The following is a 13,655-nucleotide window of genomic DNA, read 5'->3' as shown; positions in this document are numbered from 1 at the left end:
CGAAGAAAAATTGACAACAGGAGTAAATTAGAAAATTGCTTAAAATTGCATGCTCTATCTGAATAATAAAAGAAAAAAAAAATGGGTTCAGTATCCCTTTAAGCCTTCTAAAATATTATTATGCAACCCCAATATGTTAGGAAGTTGGCCATCACGTATCTACATGATTAGGTCTTGCAGAAAAATAAAACCATTCTTCATTAATACAAAATGATTTGCTATAGCTTACCTGACATTTTCATTTGGAGCTTTACCATATTTCTTGATTGCTGCACACTCATGTTTGTGATTCACCCAGGAATCTTTCTGGCAAGTTCTGTCACAATAGTGGGCAAATTTACACTGTCCACAACGCTGGAGCTTCTCTTGCCTTTTAAAGCATGAGTGGCATACCGTGTGCGTGAAGCTGTAAGAATATAATGACATTAATTTATTCTGAAAGTTTAGCTTTGGGTCAAATTAAACCCAAGGACAATGCTCAAAAATATATTCACAGTTCAAGCAAAATACTGTAAAAAACAAGGAGACAAACAGAAACAGAATAAATCCCCCAATTTTAATGTGATGGTAAACTCTACCCTTTATAAAAACAGATCCAAAATGTTAGTGATATTTTAGATGGAGTTGAATTCATCAGTTGTAATGAAGATTCAATATAACTTACTTTTTACTAAAGATATGAAATTAAAATACCCCGCACTTCGTCGCTCACTTCAAAAGTAAATTTTCTGTGAGCTAACTGTTTGAATTGTTGTCCAATCAGTGCTCTAACTACAACAAAAGGCGCCCAAAGGGGAGAGTGCTGATTGGAGAACAGTTCAAACTTTTAGCTCACAGAAAAATTGACGGATCTGTCTTTATAAAGGGAATATTTTACCATCACTTTAAATGGTATATGGAGCATTATCAAAAGAAGGGAATTTCTGTTAACAATAAGGAAAGAGGTAAAGTAAGAACAATTAATGCATAATGCAAAAATAGGGAAAACATATATAATAAGAAATTCTTTTTACAATGTTAAAATGGTAGGACAATAAGCAAATGCGTCACCCTATAGAATAAAAGAATCAATAGGTTATTATACAACCCCAATTCCGAAAAAATTGTGACAGTGTGGGAAATGCAAAAAAACAAACAGAGAGTTATTTGAAAATTCAATTCACCCTGTACTATATTGAAAATACATTATTAACACATTATTTAAGGTTTTATTTGTGAATTTAATGTATTTTTGAAAATATACACTAAATAAAATCGGATGACTGCAACACGCTCAACAACAGTCGACAGTTTACAACATCACCTTTTCTTTTAATAACACTTATTAAGTGTTTGGGCACTGAAGACACCAGTTGGTTAAGTTTAGCAAGCATCATTTTCCCCCATTCATCCATTATGCATGTCTTCAGCTGCGCAACTGTGCGGGGCTTCATTGCCTTATTTTGTGCTTCATAATGCACCACACATTCTCAATCGGAGACAGGTCAGGATTGCAAGCAGGCTATGCTAGCACCCGCACTCTTTGCTTACGCAACCATGCACTTGTAATCTGGGCAGAATGTGGTTTGGCGTCGTCCTGCTGGAAAATGCATGGACATCCCTGGAAAAGACGAAGTTTGGATGGTAGCATATGTTGCTCTAAAATGTATACATAGCTTTCTGCATTAATGGTGCCCTCACAGATGTCCAGTAAACAGAATGATGCCAAGCACAGAGAGTACTACTGCAGAGCCACAGGAGCACCACAACACTCCAAATATCACACGAAAGAGATCCAAAAGTGGCTGCAAAAGGAGTTTATTACAAAACACACACAGGGTTACAGAGCAACGTTTCAGGAGTGATCCCTTTATCGAGCTAATTTACAACTGTTCAAAATCCTCTATTTTTACATAGTCCCCACTAGAGGGCACTAAAATATACTATTAAATTTAACTCTATCATATCAGTCACAAATACAATACATGTATTTCATATACATTTAGTAGAAATAATTTTAGCATAATAATCTAAATACAGCTGCATGATAGATGCAAACCTATACAACCTACATATTAGAAGCAGAATTAATTTATATATACACAAATTGATTAGTACATATTTCAAAAGTATAAAATATATAATCACATTCTTACATATTGTTAGAAACATAAAAAGATATTAATGATCAACATGATATTATTACTGAAATGGAAACACTATTTAAAGGAACACAGAGAGATCCAGGTCTCTATTTAAACCTGATGGTTCCAGAGTGCCAAGTTTATGAATCCAGAAGGATTCACGTTGTTTTAAAAGGAGTTCTCTGTTGCCTCCCCGGCGAGGTCTAGGGACATATTCAATAATCTGAAAACGAAGCTGATTGATGGCATGACCCATTTTTAAGAAACAATATGAAACAGGGGCTGTATCTTTTTAGTTCTTATATTACTTTTATGTTTGATTATTCAATCACGGATGGGTCTAGTGGTTTCCCCAACATAGCTCCGCCCACATGGACATTTTATTATGTATACTACAAAAGTGGTAAGATATCCATTAATGCTATATTTATGTCCTGTTTTAGGATGGTAAAAAACAGAGCCTTTGATGAGATTCCCACAACAAGAACATCCTAAACAAGGAAAACATCCGTGGTTCTTTTTAGTAATATAACTCTGAGTGTTACCTTTATTAGTACCAATGTCAGCTTTAATTAATTGCTGTTGAAGACTAGGCCCTCTTTTATATGCAGGCATCAGAATTTCTTAAAATTCTGATATATCAGGATTACATTTAAACAATATTCCCCAATGTTTTCTAATGATTTTTTGTATGACATGGCTTTGGGCATTGTATTCAGAAACGAAAACCATCCTACGATCATCATATTTATTGCTATCATCTTTCTGTAATTTCCCCTTCTTAGGACATAACAATGTTTCTCTTGGGGTAGATAAAGCCTATTCTTTTTCTGTTTCAATTACAATTTTAGGGTAGCCATGTTCCAAAAATCTACTACCCATCTCATTTAATCTAATTTTTAAAACCTCTTCATCCGAAACAATTTTTCTAACTCTAAGAAATTGACTTCTATGTAGGGCTTTAAATAAAGGAGAATGGGCATTGTCATAACGAAGGAGACTGTTACGATCAGTCTCCTTTCTGTATAGATCAACCTGCAAAACAGATCCAGATTTAATTATTTTAGTGTCGAGGAATGTTATACTTTCTTCACTCCATGATAATTTGAATTTAATATGGCTTGTAGTTACATTCAAATCCTCAACAAAAGCCAAGAGGTATCCAATGTCGCCCAACCAAACGCTGAAGATATCGTCAATATAGCGCCACCAACATGCGCCATATTGAATAAATAATTCATGCGAAAAAATTAATTTTTCTTCATAAACATTCATAAAAATGTTAGCGTAACTGGGGGCGACATTGGATCCCATGGCTGTAACTTGAACTTGCAGGCAATAATCATCTTCAAAAAGAACATAAATCATCTTCAAAAAGAACATAATTTCAGCATAAAACAACTTCAAGTAAATGAATGAGGAAATCTACCTAAACAGAATTATATTTACCACTTGTATTCAGTACTAATCTGAATGCACTAAGGCCGCTTTCATATATAAACTCTCGACATCTAGACTAAATAAAAGGTATTTATTAGTGGTAGATACAATGTGTCAATTTAATGAAGGAGTTAGACAATTCCACATATGGTCTGAAAATCTTATCCAAAAATATTGATACATTGGTCACAACAGAACCAGTGCTTGCAACAATTGGGCGGCCAGGGGACATTTTAACATTTGTATGCACCTTGGGGAGAGTGTACAGTACAGGGGTGCAAGGGTGTTCAACATTAACAAATTGAAATACTTCTTTATCAATTACGTTGGTTACAAGAGCATTATTAGAAATACTTTTGCAGCAGTAGATCATCTTAAACTTAACAAAGCCGCAGGGCCAGATGGCCTTCCGGCAGAATTTTATAAGATATTAGCACAAGAATTGAAGATGCCATTGGGTAAGTTATTTAATTCCTATTTTCATTCTAAAGACCCTATGTCTACATATTTAACAGCAGCAAATATTTAGTAAATTCTTAAGAAAGGAAAAAACCTGGAAGACCCGGCCTCATATAGACCAATTTTCGTATTAAATACGGATTATAATTGCTAAAAGGCTTGCTGTGCTGCTTGAGAAAATTATCCATCGGGATCAGGTGGGCTTTATGCTGTCCAGAAATTCTACTAGACATATTCGGAGCGTGGCTACATTTATAGATTATTGTTGGAATATGCAAAGAATTGATAAGGATAAAAATAAACTTACCCAGGATATATGCCCAGATTACAAGTGCATGGTTGCGTAAGCACTCTAGATGCCAAAAAGGCATTTGACTCTATCTCTTGGGATTATGTTTTCAATGCTCTAACTAAGTTTGGATTTAAGAATCAATTTATACAGTTTGTTCAGAAACTTTATAACTCTCCAATATCTTTCCTATTCTTTATCTGCCAAGATTATTTTAAAACGAGGAACGAGACAAGGTTGTCCTTTGTCGCCCCTCTTATTTAATATTGTACTCAAACCGTTATCCATTAAACTAAGGGATAAGATGATGGGTATTGTACTGGGCACACAGACGCTTAAGTTATTACTTTACGCTGAGGATCTGCTGCTGTTCCTTCGTAATACTAGACAATCTATTCCTCAGATTTTGAAATGTCTTGAAGAGGTAGTCTTTTCTCAGGATACAGGGTCAATTGTCAAAAAATTGAACTCCTCTGGATCAAAAATTCTGTTACTAGCCTGCAAGAACATCCTTTTAGATCAGTAGATACTATTAAATACTTGGGTATATTAATTAATATAAATCCTAAAAAGTAGTACAGTCTGAATTGTGTTCCGTTACTAGATAAAATAAAATTGGACTTAGAACTATGGGCGTCCTTTCCATTATCCTTGAAGGCCCAGGTTAATTTAATAAAAACAATTATCTTTCCTCGACTTTTTTTATCCTTTTGCAAAATCTACCTCTATTTATTCCTAATAAAGATTTAAATAAACTATATTCGTGTATGTCTAGGTTTATTTGGGGGGGTAAAAAACCACGGATATCCCTGGATAGTTTGATGTTAGAAAAGGAAATAGCAGGATTATCTTTTCCTAATATTAAACTGTATAATTGGGCAGCTATGATTAAGATAGCTTTAGACTGGATCACAGACTCTAGTACATTTTCTTCTTTCGATATTCGAAGTTTTTATTGTACTCCGTTCTCGTTAAAGGCAATTTTACACTGCCTCCTTAAGGCATTACCGACCAATATCCATAGTCTTATCTCATTAAAAAACATAGTTTTGGCTTGGCAGAAATGCTGTGTTCTGCTGGAGATAGATCCAAGTTTTTCCAAGTTTCTCCCTATTACAGGGAATCCACAATTTATACCAGGAATCTATAATAAGGTAGAAAACTAAGAAAAAAGCACAGCCCCACATCAAGGTAGACATTTGAACTTTATTGCACACGCTGCACGTAACTTAAAACACTTACGAGATAGAAATTAAAAACAAGCCTGTATCCTGTTTAGGGAAGAAGAGTAGCGAATCTCAGTCCGGTTATGATAACTCTGGTACAGTGCAGTATATGTTCGTTCAATCCTTTTCTCGAATAATGTTCCTTTACTTGAAGCAGTATGAAGCTCCGCCCCCAACGCGTTTCATTTGCCCTCAGCAAACTTTCTCAAGAGGAAATGAGGGTCATTTCCTCTTGAGAAAGTTTGCTGAGGGCAAACGAAACGTCTACCTTGATGTGGGGCTGCGCTTTTTTCTTTGTTTTCTACTATAGGATCCTCACATAGAGAGTGTTCAGTGACACACCTCTGAAAGCAGCTGCACCCCATGTAACAAGATTTTTGAGAGAACCCTGGAATTTGAAAGCAACAAAGGTTAAATTTGGACTTCTCTGGATGCTAAGAACTTTTTTTTCTCCACATTATTGGAAGTGGTAAATGTATTAGCTTCAGATGATATGACATATTTAACACATATAATCCTATTTATATTAATTGATAATTTTTATTCACAGGATTCTATCACAGTATTTGCATAAGATTATTTATATATTTAACATCCTATGTGTACTGATTATTGATTATTGGTTATTATTATCCTTTGCACTTGATTTATTTATTTATCCCCCCCCCCCATATTATTATGTCTTCCCGATATGCTTTGACAACTTTGGAAGTTTAGATCAGACTTATTGAAATATCATACTGCATAACCCTCTAATTTGACATCTTTAATCCATTCAGTTGCGCTATAAATACTCTGTTTGGAGTTTAATCTATATTAAGGCTTTCAAATATTGGAAGGAAAAGAGTATTAATACTATATCACAGATTTTGTCCGAAAATGGACAGATCGTACCCTTCCAAGAGTTAGTCTGACAATATGATATTCCTAATAAGACCTTTTATGCCTATCTGCAATTTCGACATTTTTTAAACACGGTTAGCTGCTGTTTTCCCTTGTCTTCAGCATGGTCTGAAATTGAGTTATGCTGCTCAAAATTTATCTTGGGTGATGCCTCTATTTCTTTAATATACAACATCATGTTGGCTAAACAGGGCACTCTTTCTGTTGAAAAAATAATTAACAGATGGATACATATCTTTCCAGATATAAATGTAAATAAAATCAGAAGTAGTTTTTCAGCTCTTAATCATTGCCTAATCTCTACGTCCTGGAAAGAGTCCCATCTAAAGATGTTTAATAACTATTATATTTCCCCTTACAGATTATATAAAATGTTTCCAACCACAACCCCAGAATGCCCACGATGTAGACTACGATTAGCAGATTTCTGTCATATGATATGGTATTGCCCTAAGATATTTCAACTCTGGCAAAAAATAGGGTTTTGGGTCTCCATTACATATAATCTCACGATTAGATTTACTTTAGAACCTATTTTTTTTTATATATTCAACATGAGAGTCTAAGTCTATATTACAATGATAGTAAGACATCTGATATTAAAGAATTGTAAAGTGCATATGGCGCCGTCTTTTTCTTCTGTACTTAAGGAGATTCAATCACAGAGATAGATATTGTCCCCTTTTTTTGAGCTCAGATTCTTTCGCCTACTTAGTCTTGTTAATTTTTTTCTGCCTGATTGGATATCTTTATATAGATAGGTATAATGATATGTATGATGTGTGGGGGGGGTTCCTCTCTTTACTACTTTCCACCTTTTTTTTTTTTTAATGGGAATTGTAGATTAATAGATTATTGTAATTCATCCTTGTCCAAAAAAATAAGACATGCAAGCCCTCCTGACTAAGTATAATTTATGGAGATAATAGTTCTTTAGGAGAGCCTAAAGATAAGGATGGGTATTGTATTTTCTGATATGGAACTACATCTCTTAGGAAGATATAATTTATAATGCAGAATAAGGTAATGCATTGTTTTAGCTCAGTTTTGAAATTAAGAAAAGAAAAGTTATTTAGTTTGGAAGACAAAGATCAACTTTAGCGATATAAGCTATGATAATGATTCTATAGAACAGTTGATTTATGTTTTTGTATTAGTAAAGGTGGAGCTGCGTCTCCACGTAAGTTATAAAATGAATTGGAGCTGCATCTCCGCAATTTATGTCTTTGCATGTGTCTATTATTATTATTATTATTATTATTATTTGTATAATTTGTTTGATTTTGATGTATTGATGGAAAAACTGATAAATTAAATAGAAATACTTTTAATGTCCTTTTGTATCATAATTACCGGATTGCTAGATCATTTTTTATAAATATGCTCCGCACTGAGTTCTCTTATTTCATATATATAGTATGATCTGTCTAAAGCTACAATAGCTCCACCTTTATCTGCCTGTTTTAGAACTATATCATTTCTAGATTTTAAATTCTTCAGCGCTTCATCATCTTGTTTAGAAAAATTATGAGATGTATTCTTACTTTTCTTATATGTATTATTGTTAAGTTTGCGCTGCAGAAGCTCTACTTCCTTATTTACTAAACTTACAAACGTCTCAATACTGTGATTGTTTTGAGGTGGAATATAAGAGCTTTTATTGCGCAATCCAAAATCATGTAATTTCATAATATTTGGTACATTAGTTACATAACCTTTAATAAACATCATAGCTTTAAGCCTAATATTACGATAAAAGCAATAAAGATCCTTCTCCAATTGAAAAAAAGTTACAGTCTCTGTTAGGGCAGATTCTTAAGACCTTATAAAGTATTTCAGTCTTTTTTCCAAAAATCCTTGATATATTTAACACATTATCAGTTTGTGGGGTTACAACCGCCTGCACATTATCTGTACTTGTATTAAAGGTTTTACCTTTGCGGTGCTTCCTACCACCACAATGTTGATTTCGTCTTTCTACCAGTTTGAGGAGCGGAGCTGGCGGGTGGATTTCCCCTTTGCTGCTTGGGTGTTGGGTCCTTCTGCGCTGACATCCGTATCTGAGTCCCCCGGAGACCTTTCTGAAGATCCTAAGCTGCTACCGCTTCGTGTCTGAACACGTCCGTGGCATCGGGTCCTATCGGAAGTGCCCCTTCGGGATCATACCGCCATCTGTACACTCTACCCTGGGTGTAATCCATCTCATCCCTGGTGAAATGTGTTCACTTACGTTCCTCTATTACTTTCTTCAGGTCAGTAACTGTTAGATTGACCTTAGTCAGCAATTTATCAGCCTCGTCATGTGGTAGATTGACTTTAATCTCATTTTCCATTTTGGGTAATTTATCATGCTGTTCAGTGATTTCCTTATTCAGATAGTCCACAGTCAGAACCATTATGTCCATAGAGCACATGTTTAGTATTTGCTCGAACTTATCGCAATAATCTTTATTTTCAAGCATAAGAGTAGGGCGAACACTCATGAGTAATCCTCTTGGGATCCGCTTCACACGGTGGTACTCAGCAAGTGTGGAAGCGTCGTAGGACAATTTCTTCTTCAAGAGTTTCTCATAGTCCTTAGAGAGAGATTTTGACGGAACAGCTTTAAGGAAATCTCTGGGTTCTTTAGTGAGAGTGGTAATCCTTGCTGCTTCTTGGTCAGTATAGGAAAATGTTTTTAACCCTTGTTGTGTGTTATACACACTCCTGTTCCCACAAAGTGCACGGAATAGTAGCAATATAAAAGTCCAGTAAACGGAATGATGTCCAGCACAGAGGGTACTACAGCAGAGCCACAAGAGAACCACAAAACTCCAAATATCACACGAAAGAGATTCAAAAGTCATTGCAAAAGAAGTTTATTACAAAACACACACAGGGTTACAGAGCCATGTTTCGGGAGCCATCACAGATGTGCAAGTTACCCATGCCATGGGCACTGACACACCCCCATACCATGACAGATGCTGGCTTTTGGACCTGATGCTTAAATGGTCCTTTTCCTCTTTGGCCCAAAGAACATGACGCCTGCTTCTGGACAGCTTTAAAGTATGGCTTTGCATAATAAAGCCATCTGTTGATGCAGCAGTGAATGGTGTTGACTGTCAATGGTTTACCAAAGTATTCCCGTGCACATGTTAGAATATCCATTACAGACATCTAAGGGATCGGAGATCATGTGCATTCAGAAGTGTTTTTTTACCTTGCCCTTTACGCACCGAGATTTGACCGGATTCCTTGAATCCTTTAATTATATTGTGCACCGTAGAAGGAAGGTGAAATGCCTCAAATCCTACCGATTTTTCTTTGGGAAATGTTGTTCACGAAGTGGTGTATTATTTACTGATGAATCTGTTGGCAGATTGGCGAGCCTCGACCCATCCTTTCTCTTGAAAGACTAGGCCTTTCTTGGAGGCTCATTATACACTGTGTGCAGAATTATTAGGCAAATGAGTATTTTGACCACATCATCCTCTTTATACATGTTGTCTTACTCCAAGCTGTATAGGCTTGAAAGCCTACTACCAATTAAGCATATTAGGTGATGTGCATCTCTGTAATGAGAAGGGGTGTGGTCTAATGACATCAACACCCTATATCAGGTGTGCATAATTATTAGGCAACTTCCTTTCCTTTGGCAAAATGGGTCAAAAGAAGGACTTGACAGGCTCAGAAAAGTCAAAAATAGTGAGATATCTTGCAGAGGGATGCAGCACTCTTAAAATTGCAAAGCTTCTGAAGCGTGATCATCGAACAATCAAGCGTTTAATTCAAAATAGTCAACAGGGTCGCAAGAAGCGTGTGGAAAAACCAAGGCGCAAAATAACTGCCCTTGAACTGAGAAAAGTCAAGCGTGCAGCTGCCAAGTTGCCACTTGCCACCAGTTTGGCCATATTTCAGAGCTGCAACATCACTGGAGTGCCCAAAAGCACAAGGTGTGCAATACTCATAGACATGGCCAAGGTAAGAAAGGCTGAAAGACGACCACCACTGAACAAGACACACAAGCTGAAACGTCAAGACTGGGCCAAGAAATATCTCAAGACTGATTTTTCTAAGGTTTAATGTACTGATGAAATTAGAGTGAGTCTTGATGGGCCAGATGGATGGGCCCATGGCTGGATTGGTAAAGGGCAGAGAGCTCCAGTCCGACTCAGACGCCAGCAAGGTGGAGGTGGAGTACTGGTTTGGGCTGGTATCATCAAAGATGAGCTTGTGGGGCCTTTTCGGGTTGAGGATGGAGTCAAGCTCAACTCCCAGTCCTACTGCCAGTTTCTGGAAGACACCTTCTTCAAGCAGTGGTACAGGAAGAAGTCTGCATCCTTCAAGAAAAACATGATTTTCATGCAGGACAATGCTCCATCACACGCGTCCAAGTACTCCACAGCGTGGCTGGCAAGAAAGGGTATAAAAGAAGAAAATCTAATGACATGGCCTCCTTGTTCACCTGATCTGAACCCCATTGAGAACCTGTGGTCCATCATCAAATGTGAGATTTACAAGGAGGGAAAACAGTACACCTCTCTGAACAGTGTCTGGGAGGCTGTGGTTGCTGCTGCACGCAATGTTGATGGTGAACAGATCAAAACACTGACAGAATCCATGGATGGCAGGCTTTTGAGTGTCCTTGCAAAGAAAGGTGGCTATATTGGTCACTGGTTTGTTTTTGTTTTGTTTTTGAATGTCAGAAATTAATATTTGTGAATGTTGAGATGTTATATTGGTTTCACTGGTAAAAATAAATAATTGAAATGGGTATATATTTGTTTTTTGTTAAGTTGCCTAATAATTATGCACAGTAATAGTCACCTGCACACACAGATATCCCCCTAAAATAGCTATAACTAAAAACAAACTAAAAACTACTTCCAAAACTATTCAGCTTTGATATTAATGAGTTTTTTGGGTTCATTGAGAACATGGCTGTTGTTCAATAATAAAATTAATCCTCAAAAATACAACTTGCCTAATAATTCTGCACTCCCTGTATACTACGCTAACACGATTGTCTCACCTGTTTCACATCACTTTCTTATTTAAATTTGTCACACCGCTATTAGTCCTTAATTGCCCCGTCCCCTGTGAGTATATATTTTCAAAAATACATTAAATTCACATCAAATAATGTGTTAATAACGTGTTTTCAATATAGTACTGGGGTGAACTGAATTTTCAAATGAATCTTTTTTTTGTTTTTTTCCATACTGTCCCAACTTTTTTAGAATTAGGGTTGTAGATACAAGACATTCGCCCAAACCGTGCAATATTTTCAAAGAAAACTTTACTATAAGAATTAATGGATTTTTCAGGGGTACATCAAAATAGAGAATTTAAAAAAGAAATCTCAATAAAATCAATGTTTTCACTGATCTATGTCAAATGTATAAAACATACAAAGAAATATGTATAGTTTGGAGGAGAGAAGGGTAAGAAATGACATGATAGAAACCTTGAAATGTATGAAGGGATTTAAAGGGACATAACCCAAAAAATGCATTTCATGATTCAGATAGAGAATACAATTTTAAACACCATTCAAATGTACTTCTATTATCTAATTTGCTTCATTCTTTAGATGTCATTTGTTGAATAAATAGATATGCACATTGATGAGCCAATCACACACAGCATCTATGTACAGCGACCAATCAGCAGCTACTGAGCCTATCTAGCAAAGAATATCAAGAGAATGAAGCAAATTAGATAATAGAAGTACATTAGAAAGTTGTTTAAAATTGCTTGTTCTATCTGAATCATGAAAGAAAAAATATGGGTTTCATGTTCCATTAATAAAGTGGAAGCTGAAAGCATTTTTTTCACAACAAAAAAATAGCAAAACAATGGGTCACAATCTTAAAGGGATTTGAAACCCAAAAATGTTCTTGACAGAGCATACCATTTTAATAAAGTTTCCAATTTACTTCTATTATCAAATTTGCTTTGTTCCCATGCATTCTTTGTTGAAGAGACACCTAGGTAGGCATCAGCAGCACTAAATGGCAGGAAATAGTTTTGCTATCTAGTGCTCTTGGAAATGGAAAGCATTCTTGCAAAACTGCAGCCATATAGTGCTTCAGAAATGGTCCGGCTCCTAAACATATGTCCCTGCTTTTCAACAAAAGATACCAAGAGAACGACAATAGAAGTAAATTAGAAAGTTGTTTAAAAGTGTATGCTCTATCTAAATCACTAAAGAAAATGTTTGGGTTTCATATCCCTTTAGTTAGAAATGTGAGGAAGCATTTTTTTTTACAGAAAGGGTGCTGGATTCATAGAATAAACTTTCAATTCAAATAATTCAAAAATACATAGGACATGCATAAGGCTATCATAAGAAAAAAGTTACATGTAATATGGGTAGACTTGATAGGCCTTTTGGTTCTTATCTACCTTCAAATTCTTTGAAGGTATATAAGAGCATTTCATAGCATTGTATTGTTATTTTGTTACAGGCAAATTCCACTTATTGGGGAGAAATCAAGTATGGTTAATAATATCCTATAATTTTATAAATAAGAAATAAATACAATTTTAGATAAGAAAAAGTTATTAATTATTTATTTATATATTGCATATCAATAGTTTTTAATCTTTTATCATCTCCCTAAAGTACATAATGATACAAAAATATCCCCGGGGATATTAATTGCATCATGGAGAAGATCTCAAAGTAATAAATTCTCCATATCTGCAGACTTTTATTTAAAGTCTCTTTCTTCAATGATCCTACAGATACCATCAATAAATTGGAAGAGTTGGAATGGCAGAAAGATGACGTGTGATGTATCATCTTTTCATAGCTACATTCCACAAAATAAAGGTATGCTGTCTGTAGGAATGGTTTCCAAAGGGACATAGCCCTACAACACGTACAGTTTGAAGCAAAATGTTTAAATTTTGAAGGTTCATGTTTTTAAAGGTTAATGTAAATCTACAGATACATTTGTTGACAAAGAACTTGTATCTTTCTAATATTGGCCTAGATTCTAATCTTTAAAGTTTTGCTACAATGCAAAATGTTTATGTTTGACCTTGTTAAGTCACCCAAGGTATGTCTGTAATAATCCTAGATTTGCTTGTAATGCAGAGGAAACTATCTTCTTCTATGATTAGATGGTAAAACATACGTTGTTTCTATAATAAGGCTTACAGAATGTGACATCTGAAAACTTGGTGACCTGACATTTTCCCATTGAGCAAACACTATGGGCTCAA

At 35.5% G+C, this 13,655-nt stretch overlaps 1 protein-coding gene across 1 annotated transcript in view; it reads right to left on the bottom strand.

The window, feature by feature from the left end:
* LOC128643789 (histone-lysine N-methyltransferase SMYD1-like) overlaps nucleotides 1-9,368 on the bottom strand; it is a 63,820-nt gene extending 54,452 nt beyond the window's left edge. Inside the window, exons 1-4 of the mRNA XM_053696602.1 lie at nucleotides 9,325-9,368; nucleotides 8,671-9,146; nucleotides 8,056-8,155; nucleotides 230-406 (exon numbers count right to left, since the gene is read on the bottom strand). Of these exons, the coding sequence (XP_053552577.1) occupies nucleotides 230-406; nucleotides 8,056-8,155; nucleotides 8,671-9,146; nucleotides 9,325-9,368 (797 nt within the window). The remainder of the gene's footprint in view (nucleotides 1-229; nucleotides 407-8,055; nucleotides 8,156-8,670; nucleotides 9,147-9,324) is intronic.
* Between the last annotated feature and the right edge of the window lie 4,287 nt (nucleotides 9,369-13,655).

Source organism: Bombina bombina, unplaced genomic scaffold (assembly GCF_027579735.1).
Source record: "Bombina bombina isolate aBomBom1 unplaced genomic scaffold, aBomBom1.pri scaffold_459, whole genome shotgun sequence".
In the NCBI taxonomy this organism is placed as follows: Eukaryota; Metazoa; Chordata; class Amphibia; order Anura; family Bombinatoridae; genus Bombina; species Bombina bombina.
Note: the sequence above shows the minus strand (reverse complement) of the source record. Positions and strands in the feature narration are given on the sequence as shown.